Genomic DNA, 17,876 nt, shown 5'->3' with positions numbered 1-17,876 from the left:
GTATGAGGGGTCATTTCTGGGGTTCCAGGCATTTTCATCCCTAAAGAGGGGTGACCTTTCAGCGGACTTGGCCTTTTGGTAGGTCTCAGTCCTTTCGTCCCCGGCAGCCCAAGAGAGGAATGAATTCGGGTGGTGGAGCTTCCCAGTGAAGGTTTGCCGGCCCACCTTCCAGAACATAGGGGGATGACTCTCTCTCTTTTATCAGAAGTGGGTCGAGATCACATCAGTCCAGTGGGTCCTGGAGGTGATACGCAAAGGGTATGCACTGGAATTTCGCAGTATTCCTTGGGATGTGTTCATGGTGTCCCCTTGCCACTCCCTGCAGAAGAAGCAGGCAGTGGAGTTCATGCCTCAAAGGATCCTCAGACTGAGGGCTGTGGTTCTGGTGCCCATGTCGCAAGAAAGTGTGGGGCGATATTCCATTTATTTTGTTGTGCCCAAGAAGGGAGGGCTCCTTTCGTCCCATCTTGGATCTCAAGGGGGTCAACCGTCACTTGAAGATAACGCATTTTTTAATGGAAACCTTATGCTCCGTGATAATGGCGGTGCAGTTGGGGGAATTTCTGACCACCTTGGATCTGTCAGAGGCTTACCTTCATAGTCCCATCTGATCGGAACACCAACGCTTTCTATGCTTTGCGGTCTTGGGGCGCTGTTATCAGTTTCGGGCTCTGCTTTTTGGTCTAACCAACGTTCCCAGAACATTTTCCAAGATTTTGGTGGTGGTAGCGGCGGCCTTGCGAAAAGAAGGAATCCTGGTGCAACCGTATTTGGACGACTGGCTGATTTGAGCCAAGTCTCAGGAAGAGAGCTGCCTGGTGACACCCAAAGTGATCTCTTTATTGCAGAAGCTTGGTTGGGTGGCGAACCTGACCAAGAGCAATCTTCAACCATCCCAGTTATTGGAGTATCTGGGAGTCGGGGATGGGAAAGAGTTTTCCTACTGGAAGTTCAGATCCAGAGATTGATGTCTCAAATGTGTCAGTTGATGAATACTATGTCTGTGTCTGTAGTCCTTCCTACGAGTACTGGAAGTGGTGCCATGGGCAAGGGCGCATATGCGTCCTCTTCAGTGTGCTCTGCTATCTCGTTGGAACCTGCAGTCTCAGGTTTATGCAGTTCAACTCCACTTGCTGATGGAAATCTGCACCCGCTTCCAGTGATGGTTACAGGAGGATCATCTGAGAAAGGGAGTTGCCTTGTCCTCTCCAGCCTGGTTGGTATTCACAACAGATACGAGTCTCCATGGTTGGGGGTGGCTCACTGTCTGGAGTTAATGGCCCGAGGAGCTGGAATGCCAAAGAGTCCCGCTGGAACATCAATCAACTAGAGGCCCAGGCAATACAACTGGCATGCTTGCAGGCTGTGGAATCAAGTGGTTCGCGTGATGTCGCACAACGCAATGACGGTGGCCTATAATCAATTGCCAGGGAGGAACCAAGAGCCAGCAAGTGTCGCAGGAAATAGACCAGCTATTGGAATGGGTGAAAGGTCATCTGCAGATGATCTCAGCCTCTCACATTGCAGGAAAAGACAATGTAAGAGTGGACTTTCTCAGCAGGGAGAGTCTGGACCCAGGAAAGTGGGTGTTGTCAGCTGAGGCATTTCAACTGATTGTGGATCGCTGGGGCCTTCTGTTCCTAGACCTGCTGGCGATTGCTCAAAATGTGTAGGTTCCTCGATTCTATAGTCGCAGGAGAGATCCGTGGTCCCTGGGATTAGATGCTTTCATACAGGTCTGGCCAGAAGACAAATTGCTTTATGCCTTTCCACTGTGGCCCTTGCTGGGCAGGATAATTTGCAAGATCGAAGGCCACAGGGTGCTAATACTCCTGGTGGAGCCAGACTGGCCCAAGCGTCCGTGGTATGCAGATTTGCGACGATACCTGGTGGAGGGCCCCCCCTTTGTCTTCCGCCGCACATGGATCTGCTTCAGCAAGGACTAGTTCTTTACAAGGATCCGACTCTGTTCTGTCTTACGGTTTGACCCTTGAGAGGGCTCACCTGTTAAAGCAGGTTATTTCTCTGCGGTCATTGTCACTTTACTCCGCGCTCACAAGTTCTCCACTTCCTTGGCTTTTGTGCGGATTTGGAGAGTTTTTGAGGCCTGGTGTGAGGAGTGGGGGTGTTCTTCCTCGTTCATTTAAGATCCCTCTCATTCTGGATTTTTCACAGGATGGATTGAATAAAGGCTTGGCCCTTAATTCCTTGAAGGTGCAGGTTGCGGCTCTTGCATATTTCAGAGTCCTGGTGAATGGTGTTTCCTTGTCTCATCCTAATGTAGCCTATTTTTTTGAAGGGAGTGAGCACCTTAGGCCTCTCTTGAGATTACCGGTTCCATTGTGAAGTCTTAATTTGGTGCTGGACTTTTTGGCGGGCCCTACGTTCTGATCACTGTGTAGCCTTTCCTTACGGTTGTTGACTTTGAAGACTGTGTACCTGGTGACTAAGTTCTGCGAGTTAGATTTCTGAGCTGCAGGCCTTGTCTTGCCAGGAGCCATTCCTCTGGGGGCATTACAACTGCGTACTGTTCCATCCTTCTTGCCCAAGGTAGTCTCTGACTTTCATTTGAATCAGTCAATCTCCTTACCATCCCTGAATAAGGTCAGGGATACAGAGGAGTTTCGCCTTTTGTTCTCCTTGGATGTTAAGCGTCTTGTCATGGGGTATCTGGAGGTGTCTTGAGTCTTTTCGAAAGATGAATCGCCTGTTTGTTCTCCATGGCGGGAGTAAGCAGGGCACTCCAGCTCTGTGGGCTATGATAGATCTTTGGATTAAGGAAGTGGTCACGGCCAGTGGATGCTGGAAAGTAGTTACCTACTTAGGTTAAGGCTCATTCCACTAGGGCTCAGGCAGTGACATGGGCAGTGGTTAGATTGTTGTCTCCTGTTGATATCTGCCGAGCCGCAACATTGTCCTCCATACACACTTTTTCCAGGTTTTATCATCTGGATGTGCAGGCCCAGGAGGATGCAGCTTTTGCACGTGTGGTGTTGACTGGACCGTGGGCAGCCTCCCACCCTGTTGGGGAGTAGCTTTGGTATATCCCACTGGTCCTGAGTCCAACTGTCTACACACTAAATGGAAAAGGAGAAATTACTTACCTGATAATTTTGTTTTCCTTTGTGTAGACAGACTCAGCTTCCTGCCCTCTGCTGCCACGTGAGTGTGTCAATAGTCGTCCTGTGGGGCTCTGGGTCCTAAGGGATTACTGGTAAGTGTTCATCTTGTTCCTAGCTTGTAGTACCTAGAATCTTAAGTGAGTTCAGTGTTTATGGTTGGTTGAGTACAGTTCTGGTTATCTGTTTTCAATAATGTTTAATCAAGTTTTTTGCTAGTCTGTCCACAGTTGCTTTTGAAGAGAATACTGGCAGGCTGGGGTCACTGCAGGGTTATATATACTATGATGTCAGCTTGCTCCGTCTCCATCTGCTGGCAGAGGAGCATAAACCCACTGGTTCTAAGTCCATCTGTCTACACTATGGAAAACAAAATTATCAGGTAAGTAATTTCTCCAATCTGTTGTCATCTTCTGTTTGTTTAATTTTTAAATATGTTCACACTATTTTATCCCCTGATGGAGTGCCTGCACAGTTGAGTGCAGCATGTGTGGGCACTTTTAACACACGTGCTTTGTGGCTGCTGATATTTCTGTAAAAAAAAAAAAAAAAAATCTCCCCAGTTGAATATTAGCTACAAGGTCCACGAGTTAATGTGGGCTTTTGAAAACTGCCATCCCTCCGTCTTAGGTATTTTCTGCATAATGAGCTGGAATACGGTGTGACTGTAAATGGAATGCTACTTTGGAGTAAATCATAGTATTTGATAATCAGGGCAGTTCATTAAACTACATTAAGCTGAAGCCACGTTGTGTTGGGTAGGCCGGTTTTTTGTTTGTTTGTTTTTTAATATTGAGTGTGTTTATCTAGTGAGAGAACAAAATGTATGGACAGGACATATAAAGGAAAATATAGACCCATAATTTTACAGTTTTGTAGTGCCTGATGACTCAGGTTGAGAGTATTATTGTCCAGTGCCTGTCACTTTTGAAATGCAAGGTTCCATATTTTCTGATATTTATCACCTCTAGAAATATAAATCCTCACAATCTACGGTTGTGCTGCTTATGTTCTAGTAATAGTTGATTGTGATCTAGCTAATCACGGAGTACTACTCTTCCAGGTCCTGCTGTAAGCAATTGTAATTCCATGAACATACCACAAGCCATTTTGACCAGGTACCTGAATCCAACATGTTGAGATGCTATGTCTCATCCTCAGTTCAGGAATGCTCGCCTCTAGGTGGGAAATGTCTGTATTTTAAAGCTAACTGGTCTGCCTTTCTTTAGGTTAATGCAAACTGCTCTCCAGGGGGATATCATCAGGACACAAGATCTCCCACACATCATAGCAACAGCCAGCAAAAGTTTATCTGGAAACCTGTTGGCTTGGGACTTCATCAAAGAAAACTGGGACCGGCTGACACAGAAGTATGTGTGACAGTCCTCTGGAATGTTATCTGAACTTTACAGTGCTTCTGTGCATGAGTATGGCATGCAGTGCTTGGGGAAAACTTGGAATGTCAAAACCCATTTTTTTTAATATGGCCAATAGTGTTGTTAATAAATATTTAAAAAAGAGCTAAAATAGGATCCCACCACTTTCTTCTCATGTTATTAACTAGATTAATAAGACAGTTATCTAGTTTAATTGTTCTTGGTGAGTTTGAAAAGGTCCGTTTGCTTTAATTAAATTTTCCCCCTCTGCACTGGGAGTGAGGGGGGCAATAAACAATTATTTTTAAAGCATTGTTCCTCTGCACTCGGGCAGGCCAATCCACACCAATGGGTTATGCACTCCTACTAGCAGATTGAGACAGAGTAAAACTGACTCGCTGTCATCACTGAGAGACAGCCCTGCCCCAATATCAGTCTGCCAGCAGATGGTGGACATGCATCTCCCTTGTAGAGCTTATTTGTTGTAAAGAAAAGAAAAAAAGAGTAGAAGAACTGAACGCAGAACTTGAACTTTTGAGGGGACACCTTTTGGTCTGTCCCTTAGTTAAGTGATTTAAGTCTGGAAGTCTAACCAGGTGTAGACTTTAAAAAAAAAAAAAAAAAAAAAAAAAAAAAAGATGAGAGAGTGCTTGGTGGTGAATGCTTATGCCCTCTACCCCAGCAGTAAGAGGCCCAATCATGCTCTTAGCCAGGAAGTGCTGAGCTCAGGTAAAAAAGTTATGTTCTTATGTAAGGAAGTTTAGGGCCTCCTCTTTCTCCATACCAGGTGTCTTATCTTCCGCATTTCCCTTTTTCATCACTCTTCTCTGGGGAGTTAGTGGCGAGTGGAGGTGGCACGCGTCGGCGTGTTGAGCATCTTTCGCTAGGTCGCACGTGTCAGGCTCTGTTCAGTCAACTGTGTAGTTGGCTGTGGTGGCATTTTTTTCCTGTGTGATCAAGCATGTGCATGCATTTTCGCCATATGGCACGCACGTGCAAGGGTACTTGTGCACCTAAGGCCATGTTCTAGATTTGAGCGTGTATTTGCATGGATACACCCTGGTGCAGTTGATGTGCACACAGCAAGCCGCATAATACCAAGTAAAGGAAGGATAATGGCGCCAGGGACAAACAATTCTGAGCCTTTCTATTTGTATGGCTTGCCATATAAGGGTGATTCAGCTATCACTGTCTCTGCGCATGTGTCAGCGCTGTTTAGATGTTCAAAGAGACTATTCTATTACAGATTTTGAAGACGTTGGGCTCTCCCCCCGAGGAGAGAGACGCAGGAGACTACACGGCAGACAGTTCCCCTCCCCATTGTTAAAGATGGCAGAGACGTCTTTGGACATGGGGTTATAAAGTGCTATATTTGGGTCTATGGGCCCTGGTATGGATCCATCATCTCTCCTGGGTGGAGTTTTTCCAGGACTTGCAGGCTTTTCTGCAGGTGTGTCCAGAAGAAGTGAAGCAACCCACTAAAAATGGGTTGCATTCTCAGGCCTCCTCCTTGCCATCTATTTCGGACAAGCACCGAAGGGAGGCCAACCCTGGAGATGTTCAGGGGCATTCAGATCATGATACGTTGAATGATTCAGATGGGGATTTGGCCTTCTCATCTCTAGAAGAGGGAGAAATTCCACCTGATTTGGAGCCACATCACTCTATTCCATTTTTTTCACATAAATGAGTTGCTGAGTCTGACTCAGACATTGAAGACGCTCGGAGTAAACGGGGGTGACGCTACAGGCTTACAAAAGAAAGATCCCATATTGGCCACTTTACACACAGCATCCTGTTTCTTTCCCCTCTTGGAGCCAATTCAAGAGTTAATTGATCTTGAATGGAAAGCTGGGAAGCAAGTTTTAAAGAGGGGGAGTTGCTCTTAAGTGAGTTTATACTGCTTAAACTCAATGGCTAAGGAGTAGTTACTATTCCCGAAGGTTGATGCCTTGGTGTGTGCTGTTACTAAGCAAACCACCATCCCGGTTGAAGGAGGGGCAACTCTAAAGGATGCTCAGGATAGGAGGATTGAAGCCATCTTTAAGCAGGCCTTTGAAGCCATGGCAATGAATTATCAAATTGTTTCTTGCTGCTGCCTGGTAGCTCGGGCAGGTTTGCATCTTTCAGGAGACTCAAAGCTCAGGGTCCGATAGCAGGCTGGTGATGGAACCGAGAGCCACATTCTTAGCTGATGTGGACTGTGACTTGGTGCAGACGGCTGCTAGAGGTGTGGCTTCTACAGTGGTGGCTAGGTGCCAGTTGTGGCAGTGAAACTGGTTGGCAGCACTATTTCCAAGTCCAGTTTGGCAAGGTTACCCTTTAAGGGTTCTCTGTTATTGGGCAGTGAGTTGGAGAAGATGGTGAATAGATGGGGTGAATCCAAATTTCCACAATTGTCGGAGAACAGGAGAGCGGTACTGCATTCCTTGGGGATGAGGGGCCGCCCCGGGGATTCCTATTACTTTCATCCTTTTAGGGGAGCAGCTTCTCAAGTCTCGTCCCTTCACAAGATCTCAGTCCTTTCGACCTAAGAAGTCTCATAAGGACGCGGGCTCCGGGACCAGAGCTTCTCGATCTTCGCAGTGAAGGTATGGGGGCTCACTTACTAAATCAGGAGAGAGGTGGCCATCTTATCTCAATTTTATCAGAGGTGAGCCCAGATTATGACAAACCAGTGGGTCCTGGAGGTGGTAAAAGGATGGCTGTGCTCTAGTTTCTCTGAATTCCTCTGGATGCATTTATGTTCTCTCCATGCAATTGCCTAGTAAAGAGAGCAGCAGTGCAGGCTAGGTTAAGAAGACTGATAGATCTGAAGGCCGTAATTCCAGATCACAAGAAAATACGGGGTGGTATTCCATTAATTTTGTCATTCCCAAGAAGGAAGAAAGTTCCTTTTGACCCATCCTTGATCTGAAGGGAGTCAATCGGCATTTGTGTGAAACTCACTTTGGGATGGAAACTCTACTCTCCGTAATTATGGCAGTTCAGACAGGGGAATTTCTTACGTCTCTTGATCTGACAAAGGCCTATTTACATATCCCCATTTGGCAGGAACATCCTTTCCTGCATTTCCCCATTCTTGGACATCATCATCAATTTCAGGTCTTATCCTTTGGTCTGGCTATTGCACCCAGAACCTTCTGGTAGTGGCATCTCTGCACATGGAGGGTATTCGCCACTACCAGAAGGTTCTGGGTACAGCCGGCTAAGACCCTGGAGTACCTCTGCATGCAATTCAATAAGAAGTGGGGCAGAGTGTTCCTGCTAGAGAATCAATCAGAAGTTTGTGACTCAAGTTCAGTACATAGGAGGATTATTCGCCCATCGGTGTTCTCTTATCTGCAGGCGCTGGGGTTTATGGTGTCAACATTGGAGGTGGTCCCCTGGGTAAAGAATCACATGCGGCCCCTTCAGCATGCATTGCTCTCCCTGTGGGATTTCACAGTCTCAGAAGTACACAGTGAAACTTTACTTTCCATTGGAGGTGAGTGTCCAGCTGCAGTAGTGGTTGCAAGCAAGATCATCTCAGGAAGGGAATACCCTTAGAGACACCGGACTGGTTGGTGCTTATAACAGATGTGAACTTTCTGGGTTGGGGGGGGAGGGGGGGCTCACCATCAAAAGTTGGTGGCAAAAGGTCGGTGGAATGCCGAGGAATGGCAGTGGGCCATCAATCATTTGTAAGTGCCTGCAGTTCACCTGGCGTGCTTAAGGTTTGCGGAGTGGCTGGAAACTCGAGCGGTAAAAATAATGTCGAACAATGACACGAGTTGCCTACATAAATCATCAGGGGAGAGCCAGAAGCCCTGGTATACCGTAGGTAGATGTGCTAATGGTGTAAGCAGCATAAAGAGAAACACTACTACTACTGTATATTAAATTTTACATACATTTATTATATCGCAACCTTTATAATACAGAATGGAAGGACTGACAAGAGTTGACGTGAGTTCCGGGATGACATGCTAAAATTAATGGCTGTTTGGGCAAACTGTATGAATAATTTTGAGAACCCGATTGAAATATGCAGTGATTAGGAACGTGGAGAATTGTAGTGGCGTATAAATACGGTTGTTATAAGGGAATGAGAATGAAGTAAGTGTAGTCCCTGAGGAAACCCTGACCATAAGGGTGAAACAGATATCTTTGTTGGACCAGCACAAGCAAGTAACATTTGGAGAACTGGTATTTTTGAAATTAGAAGAATTTACGGAAAAGTCTTCAAAAACTAAGGTTGCAGTGAAGTACAGCAAGAAAATAATATTGAGAAAAAATAACATTGAAACTCTCTAGAATAAGTCAAGATATAGAAAAGAGCTTTTTGGAGAACAGTGATTAAATATAAAATAAATGTATTAATGATTGTGCAATATTACATGTTTTTAAATGGTGCGAATGGAGTGGGTTTGAGAGAATTTTTAATTGTTTAGATAGAATGTTGGATTCTGTATTATAAAGGTTTTGATATAATAAATGTATGTAAAAATTAATATACAGTAGTGTTTCTTTTTATGTGTAATGTAACTTGAGCAGTAGGGAAACTGAAAATAGTACCCCCTGTGTTTTTGATGCCGTAATGGTGTAAGCAGAGCATCATCTTCACGACATATCTGCCTCCCACATTTCTGGGAAGGACAATGTGTGGGTTGACTTCCTCGGCAGATAGGTCTTGGATCTAAGAGCGTGGGAGCTGGTGGACAAGGTGTTTCAACTTAGTGGCTCATTGGGGGTCGGCTGTATCTGGATTTAATGGCAAGCTCCAACAATGGAAAGGTACCACGGTTTTACAGTCACAGAAGGGACCCAAGAGTGCTGGGAATCGATGCTCGCATCCAGGTGTGCCCGCAGAGCAGAGTGTTATACCCCTTCCCGCCTTAGCCAATGATTAGCAGGGTGCTTTAGAAGACTGTGAGTCAGAACGAGCCAGTACTTCAGGTGGCTCCAGATTGGCCCCGGAGACCCCGTTGTATGCTGATCTTCAGTGGCTCCTGGTGGGTAGTCCTTTCAGGGACCGATACCGCACGACGATCTGGGTCTGTTTTGTCTTACCAGTTTGGTACTTGAGCGTGCTCAATTGCTGAAGCATAATTATTCTTCTGCAGTGATTGCCATATTGCTTCTGCCAGAACATTTTCTACATCTCTAGCTTATATTAGGGTTTGGAAAGTGTTGAAGAGCTGGTGTAGGGTGAGAGGTTCTCATCCTCTTAAAGTTGAGATTCCACTGATTTTGGAATTTTTGCAGGAAGGGTTACTTAAAGACTTGGCCCTTAACACTGAAGCTACAGATAACTGCTCTCGCTTGCTATAGGGGGCAGTCAATGGTAGAATCTTGTCCTCCCATCCAGATGTGTTTAGGTTTTTGAAGAGAGTTAAACATCTATGCCCGCCCTTGTATTTACCAGCACCTCTTTGGGACCTTAATCTTGTATTGCGTTTTTTGATGGGTCCTACATTTCGATCGCTACGTGATCTCTCCTTGCAGCTTGCTTACCTTGAAAATGTTTTTTGTGGTGGCAGTGTGTTTGACGTGGCGAATCTCCAAGCTACATGCTCTCTTGCCATGAGCCATTTTTGTGAATGACTCTGGGAGGGGTGGGCGCTACAGCTTAGGACTGTACCTTCCTTTTTACCGAAAGTGGTTTTGGAGTTTCATTTGAATCAGTCTATTTCCCTGCCCACTCTGGACAGAGATAGAGATTTGTGAGTTTTGTTTTTTTCTATACCGAAGTTTGGTACAAGCCTTCACTCCGGTTTACACTTGTAACAACTTTTACAGTATAACGTTAATAGCAGAGATACCAGAAAAACTGAGAGAGAGTGAGTCTGTTGCATGCCTTGTATGTCAAGCGCATCTGGTGCGGTATTTGAAGGTTACTTGTTCCTTGAGGAAGGCTGTTTGTGCTTCATAGTGGAGGTAAACAAGGGCATCCCATTGGGTGAAGGAGGTTATCACAGCTACCTATGTGGATGCAGAAGTAGCATTACCTAGACAGGTCAAGATGCATTTCACTAGACCTCAAGCAGACTCATGGGTGGAGATTATCTCCTGTCGAGATTTGCCAGACAGCGACATGGTCATCCTTACATACCTTCTCCAGGCATTACTGCTTGGACATTAAGACTCAAGAGGACATGGCTTTCACACTTGCGGTGTTGATGGGACCGCAGGCAGTCTCCCACTCTTTTTGGGAGTAGCTTTAGTACATCCCACTGGTGTGGATTGGCCTGCTTGAATGCATAGGAAGGAGAAATTACTATTTACGTGATGATTTCCTTTCCTGTAAGGAAGGCAGCCAGGCCAATCCACAACCCACCCTGGCTGCCTACTTGCTTTTCGTTCATCCTTTATATGCAGACAATGCAGAGTGTTATTTCTTTTGATTTGTTTGAAGGACTGGTAAGTGAAATAACCAGCCCCTAAGATGTTACCTTTTTTCTTGATGAGCTCACTGTTACCCAGTTAGTTGGGAGCATGCGTGGTTGATGGTTCATAGTCATGTTCAAGTACAATCAGTTTGTCCACAGTTTTGGCTTCCCTAGAAATATTGGCAGGCTGACGTAGGGGCAGGGCTATATGTCAGTGACGTCAGCAAATCGGTTTTACTCCAACTCCATCTGCTGGTAGGAGTGCCTAACTCACTGGTGTAGATTGACCTGCCTTCCTTAGAGGAAAGGAAATTATCAGGTAAGTAGTAATTTCTCCTTCTAGAGCTAATAAAATGATGCATATATTAGTAATATAAAAACATTACATAAATATACAGGGATTTAACTCTATGCATAACTTTTGCCAGTTAGAAATATAATTAGTATTCCCACCTTTACATTCAATATTTTAGCATTAAATTGCTGCACAGTCTCTTTAGATGCACACTGTGCTATCAGTAGTTTGGCATATTTGTGAGTTTTAATTGTTCTTTTCTCCTTTCTGTCCCACTGTTTAGGTTCCAAGCTGGGTCATTCAGTATCCGGCATATTATAACGAGATCACTCTCTCAGTTTTCGACAGAAGCGCATCTGCTTGAGGTTTGTGTTAACTGTGCATTCTGTGGCATAGTCTTCCCCCTCCCCAGGAAATGGCTCCTAGCCGGGTCCTCTGAGATCACCCAGCCGGTCTGGTTTTCAGGATATCTGTACTGAACTTGTATGCAAACGTATCGTGCATATTCATTGTGGATATACCCGCATATATATATATATGTACAAACTCTGACTGTCGCTCTGCAGCAGACAGTATCATCACTTTAAACATCGATTGAGAAGACAGGTTGACCCTATACCTTAATGTCAGTGCTGTGTGCGGCCATGCTGGAGATGAAGGTTCCATCCTGAGCCTGCTGTTCAGTGGAGGTCCCCAGCCATTGTACAACAGTGATGCCTAATGGTCAAAGTCCAAAGGGGACCATGCAATCTGACCTTGACCCCTTCCATTGGCGAGCTATATAGAAAGAGGGGGAGTAAACAATGTGGGTAGCGGGGGAATAACAACATAGTGGCAAATAAAGATTCGTGGTGCCACAGCTCCAGTAGTGGCTAGTTCTGATTCGGCTGAAAGCCCAAAGGAGCAGGAAAGAACTGCTGAGCTGATTTTATTTTTTTTTAATGCAAATAAAATACAGAATAGGATTAACTGCAAGATATTATCAAATTGGGTTATAAATGGAAATGCTCGCTGCATTCTGCTAAGCAGAATTCTTCCTATAGGGAATTAAACATTACCTAAACAAATGTGTGTTTAGGGTGGATACATATTTTTCAGGCTCCTAAATTTTGCCTTTAATTAGAATCTATTGTCAGGAGTTACAATTATATTCTGTAGGTTCTATAAAGTTTTCACATACAGTAATATTTTTTGCCTTCCTTCTGATCCTGACAAAATATTCCCTGTGGACAACTGCGATACATAAAACTAGACTGTCCAACAAAATCGTTTTTAGGAATGTTGCATACAAATGAGAATCGGGAGGGTTGTGCAGTGACCATATAGGTGGCCACAATCAAAAACCTTTGGCAGAATTTGTCAGAAACCACCAAAGCCTCGGTGCACAAGATATGTTCACCTCAAGCTGCTTGATCTCATGCCTGGGCAAGTCACTTCATCCTCCATTGCCTCAGGTACCAGTGTTAGATTGTGAGAACCCTCAGACAGGGAAATACCCACTGTAGCTGAATTCAGTCACAAAAGGCAGAATATAAATCAAAATTAAAATAAATACTTAATTGCACCTGTAAGCAAGCAGTCTGAGATCTAAGGGAGCAAACCATCAATATAACATAGCCTTTATTTGCTTTTATCGTATAGAATAGAGTCTGAAATTTACATAAAGAACATCCTCTGTTCTTTAATAGTTCTGCTTTAGTAAAGGCAAATTCATGTGGTGTTTATTGCCTGTTATAGAACCCCCATTATTATATGACTTAATCCATCTGCTTTCATACCCTGATCTCACGGTTGCAGAATAGTGCAGCATGGGAGTGGCGAGAGACACAACCTGTATAAAAGGAGAATGCTGCCAGAGAAATCGCTGCCACCATTTGAAGCATTGCGTCCAATTCTGGGAGGCTGTGCGTCCAAAAGGATAGATACGGAGGGGAGAGGCTACCCAAATGGCGCAGACTCTCACGCAGCACTAAGAAATTGCCATAAAGATCTAAATACATATAGGCTCAGCTAGGGGAGTGAGGTATGCTGGAAACATTCAAATTCTTCAAAAGTATGAGTGTACAAAAAGCAAACGTTTTCAGTGGAACAAGAGGTCATAATAGGAGATTCAAAATGGGTCAACTCAGAAGTAACAGAGAATTTCTGGAAAGAAAGGAGGAGTCTATGCATGCAGCAGCCTCCCAGTGAAAGTGCTGGAGAAAAGAACAGTGCCACAGTTCAACAAACTAGGGGAAAATCTCCATACATGTTAGTTGTGAAGAAGTGAAAGGAAAACTGGAGATGAGCTGGGATCTGTGGCCTTGTAACAGGAAGTAAATTGGGTACATTACGTGAGCCTTGCCATCGTTACCTGCGGGCATATTCTGTGCTTCTATGATAAAATGAATCAATATACAAACATATACCTGTGTACATTTCAAACACAAATTTTATTAACCATTTATAATTTAATTTCACATACATCTAAAATCTACTAACATTCATCACTCATACCACATTCATCCTCGTTATAACATTGCACCTATCCCTAATACAATATTATACCTATTGCTAACATATTAACATATGTCAATTATTATACAACAATTGTAAACATTTCCCTTTACACGTTCACATCTCACTTGATCTTTTCAAAACTTCTGATTACTCAGATTTCATTTATAACAGACAAAAATCACCAGCACTATTTGCTTACTCCGTTCCCTTCTCAGTTACTCCGTTCCCTTCTCAGTTAATCTTTTTGAAGCTCCCAGATTAACTGAGAAGGGAACGGAGTAAGCAAATAGTGCTGGTGATTTTTGTCTGTTATAAATGAAATCTGAGTAATCAGGAGTTTTAAAAAGATCAAGTGAGATGTGAACGTGTAAAGGGAAATGTTTACAATTGTTGTATAATAATTGACATATGTTAATATGTTAGCAATAGGTATAATATTGTATTAGGGATAGGTGCAATGTTATAACTTGAGGATGAATGTGGTATGAGTGATGAATGTTAGTAGATTTTAGATGTATGTGAAATTAAATTATAAATGGTTAATAAAATTTGTGTTTGAAATGTACACAGGTATATGTTTGTATATTGATTCATGTAAGAATAATACCTGTGGATTGCCCATTTGTCATAACGTGTACTTGACTTCTATGATAAAAACCATTAAGAATCCTGTCCATGCTTAATACTTCTGAGCACAAAGTGCAATCTTTCTAGAAGCCTTTCTTTCTGTGTAATTCCTTGAAAAATATCTCAACCAAGGATAGCAATGATTTAGCCTGAATTTGAAAGAAGCATTGAATAATTGGGCAGCACTCACATCCACTGTGACCTTGTGATACTCTTCAGTGATAGTAACTTGCAAAATTAACAGTTTACTTCCTGCAAATAGTAAAAGCCTAACGAGCAGGATTCTCTTACATTTTTCTCCTTTTTTTTTTTCCTTGTTTTCTCTCACAGTATTCAGTACTTCTAATGTTTTGCTGGAATCCTGGTGCAATTGATGCAAACTTTCTTTTTATTCTGCAGGTTCAAACATTCTTTGAAGCTACAAAGGGGAAGAGTTATGAACTGAACTGTGTCAGGGAAGCAGTTGAGACCATCCAGTTGAACATTCAGTGGATGGAGAAGAATCTAAAGGAACTGGATACCTTGCTGTTGCCAGCATAGCGATGCAGCCATTTGTGTTAGCTATGCAAAATGCTTGAACTGTTGCTCTGTAAGCTTTTTCAAAAGCCAGAGTTGAGGGGGGTGAGGGAGCGAACAGGCATCACAGCAACACTGTTTGCACTATTAGGGGTTCTTATTGGCTCAGGGCAAAACTGACTGTGTGTGTGCTGGTGTGTGTGACGAGTACGTTTGTATTTATTATGACATTCACCAGGTTCTGTGAAGCAGCCCAGCATGCTGCATGCCCTCCATCTTGGGTGTCCTTGCTAAGGGGTGGGGGGTGGTTTTGTTTAAGCACATTAATATTTACCAGTGAACTGAAAACCCTCTGCAGTGCCATTGGCACTTTTTCCTGATTATTGGCATAGAGCAGGCAAGCTCCCATACACCAGGCTGTTATGCCATCTTTTTTTTTTTTTTTTTTTTGTACAAACCAGAATCCATAACTGGCTTCATCCGGGTGCATTCCCCAATCTTGGGTATGAAAATAAAGGAAAGGCAGGCAGAGCCAGGGAGTTTTTCTTCCTGATCATGCGGGGCATTCAAGGGTAGTGCTTGTTTTTCTTATGCGGGTGTTTGTTCAGAGCTACACTTTCTGTAACCATAAAGCGAACTCCAGTGGTACGCAGACGTTTGTGGAAACGGGTACACGGTTGCAGAGAGGGAGATGAGCTGAAGTAGAGCTGACTTTAGATTTTGATTACTAAAGGAAATAAAGATGCTTATAATGTTGGTATTGTCTGTAAAGTGGCCAGGAGCTACTAAGCGCAAAGAAAAAAATAATTGCCATTGCTTGTATATACAATATACGCTTGACTTATTAGCTAACATGAAAAAGAAAGTTCCATAAGAGTTTACTTATGGGCTAGTTCATACGTTGAATGAAATCTTATTTTTGACTGGCTTTCTTTCCAGCTGTTAAAATGAAGTGTATTCTCTGTTAAACCTAGCAAGTGATCATATTTTCCAGGATCTTGTGAGACTGTGCATACGAAAAGGCAAATTTAGTGCCTGTCATAAAATTGAAACCCTGTTAAAGGAACAAATCTGTGTGTGCAAAGAAATTTGTGAGTTTGACAGTTTAGAGAGAGAAATTTGTTGGCTTCCAATAGCAAATGTAAGTATTGTAAGAAGGGCCAAGTGTAGGGATATTGAGTGCCTAAATTAAGAGAGTGAGCGTTACAATTTCTCTCCTAAACTAAGTCTTACAGAATGTGTGTGTTTAGTGTATTCCACATTTTCAGTGAATAATAACCATGATAAACATGCTCTTTTCGGTTTTAAAATCATGTATAAATACCTGGGAATTAGCCTAAGCAGAGACTTATAGCCATACAAGATGATCTGGGTGGACAGTTTCTCAGCAACAACAGAGTTTGTCGATAACTGATTTTGACTGTCTAAACCAGTTTGTGGCCATTGGTTCATTTTATCTGTGCCCTGAAAAAAAAAAAAAATAGCACCAAGTATGTCCTCCACTCGTGTGAGCCTAAATCATGTGAAAGCCTTAGTGTTACCTTGGCTGTAAAGTTCAGTGTTTAAGTGTGTGGGTTTTTTTAAGCCTTTTCACCATGGTTTTCCAGAACCTCTGGAAGAAGCCATCTTAGCAAAAGTTGAGACATACCTCATGCTAATTGACTCTAGTCCATAAAAGCTATGCTGGTCCCCCTGCACCTTGCATGAACCAGCCAGATCTCATTCTGTGATGTATGGCTGCACCCAGAGGTTCAGGGTGGAACAGCATGAAAGCAACATAAAACATTTCAGACATGCCAGCGCCTCGTTATAATCTTTAATAAAGGAGAGCATTACTGCCAGTTATGTGTAACTTGGAAATATTGCACTGTATGAAGAGGGAACAGTTTTCTTTCAGAGTAAGGACAAGTACAGCCATGCAGAGAGTATGTTCTCAATGTACCAAAGTTTAAAATGTAGTCATATTCATCTATGACTGGATGTCATTTGACCAGCTTAATGCATCCTAAAACTGTTCAAGAACTCATTTGTAATTATCTTACTACACAAAACCTTTGCTCTGTTAATAATTGTTGGGGTGGGAAGGAGGTTATTAAAAATTCCTTTCATTCCTTATTTTTCCCTTTTGGCATTACCTCTGTGTTTAGCACTGTCACCCGTCTTAAAGTTTTAGAAACTTCCTGTCCTTAGTCTGACGAGAGAGGCAGAAAACTGTTTCCAGTGCTGATCTGCTGGATAAATCCCAGGGCTGGCATTCCCCCTGTGAGCGACATGTCTTCTGCTGTGCCACGTCATCCGTTTGGTGATCAGTGCTGGGTCTGGGTAATCACTCCATGACCATAGTAAAGTGTGTAAGAAATTTTCTCTTGGTTGCTTGCATATCATCATGTTTCCTTTGTTGTAAATAGTTTGATTTTTGAATTTTAAGTACCATGTGACATTGAACTTTTTAGTTTTTGTGTTGGATTTTGTTAATGCACAATTTCTTTGCTAACGTTTCACCAGCAGAATTCTGTTACCTACAGTTTGTGCCTTTTTCTTCATAAAAAAAAATTGATTTCATTTCCTTACAAGTCTGTGTTGGTGTTTAATGATTTTTTTGCTTTTAAGAAAACCAGACTTAAAGTGAATTCAAAACTGAACCTGTATTTAACTTTAGGTTTACTGTACTTCAGTGTGGGATATTTAGTACTAGCAGGCCGATACAGTACAGCGATTGGACGTGCGTTTTCGACACGCTAGCTTTACTCCTTATTCAGTAAGGGATAATAGCGCGTAGAAAATGCGCGTTCAAACCCCCCCCCCCCCCCCCCAAAGCCTAATAGCACCCGCAACATGCAAATGCATGTTGATGGCCCTATTAGGTATTCCCGTGCGATTCAGAAAGCAAAATGTGCAGCTTAGCCACACATTTTACTTTCAGAAATTAGCGCCTACGCAAAGGTAGGTGTTAATTTCTCCGGGCACAGGGAAAGTGCACAGAAAAGCAGTAAAAACTGCTTTTCTGTGCACCCTCCAACTTAATATCATGGCGATATTAAGTCGGAGGTCCGAAAGTTAAAAAAAAAGTTTA

General features: G+C 43.2%; 1 protein-coding gene across 1 annotated transcript in view; it reads left to right on the top strand.

Annotated features, from left to right (window-relative positions):
* Positions 1–16,331, top strand: part of LNPEP (leucyl and cystinyl aminopeptidase) — a 215,028-nt gene extending 198,697 nt beyond the window's left edge. Inside the window, exons 18-20 of the mRNA XM_029572844.1 lie at positions 4,349–4,489; positions 11,445–11,526; positions 14,687–16,331. Coding sequence (XP_029428704.1) covers positions 4,349–4,489; positions 11,445–11,526; positions 14,687–14,827 — 364 coding nt within the window. The 3' untranslated portion in view covers positions 14,828–16,331. The remainder of the gene's footprint in view (positions 1–4,348; positions 4,490–11,444; positions 11,527–14,686) is intronic.
* Positions 16,332–17,876: the final 1,545 nt, after the last annotated feature.

The sequence above is a fragment of the Rhinatrema bivittatum genome, chromosome 1 (assembly GCF_901001135.1).
Source record: "Rhinatrema bivittatum chromosome 1, aRhiBiv1.1, whole genome shotgun sequence".
Taxonomy (NCBI): domain Eukaryota; kingdom Metazoa; phylum Chordata; class Amphibia; order Gymnophiona; family Rhinatrematidae; genus Rhinatrema; species Rhinatrema bivittatum.
Note: the sequence above shows the minus strand (reverse complement) of the source record. Positions and strands in the feature narration are given on the sequence as shown.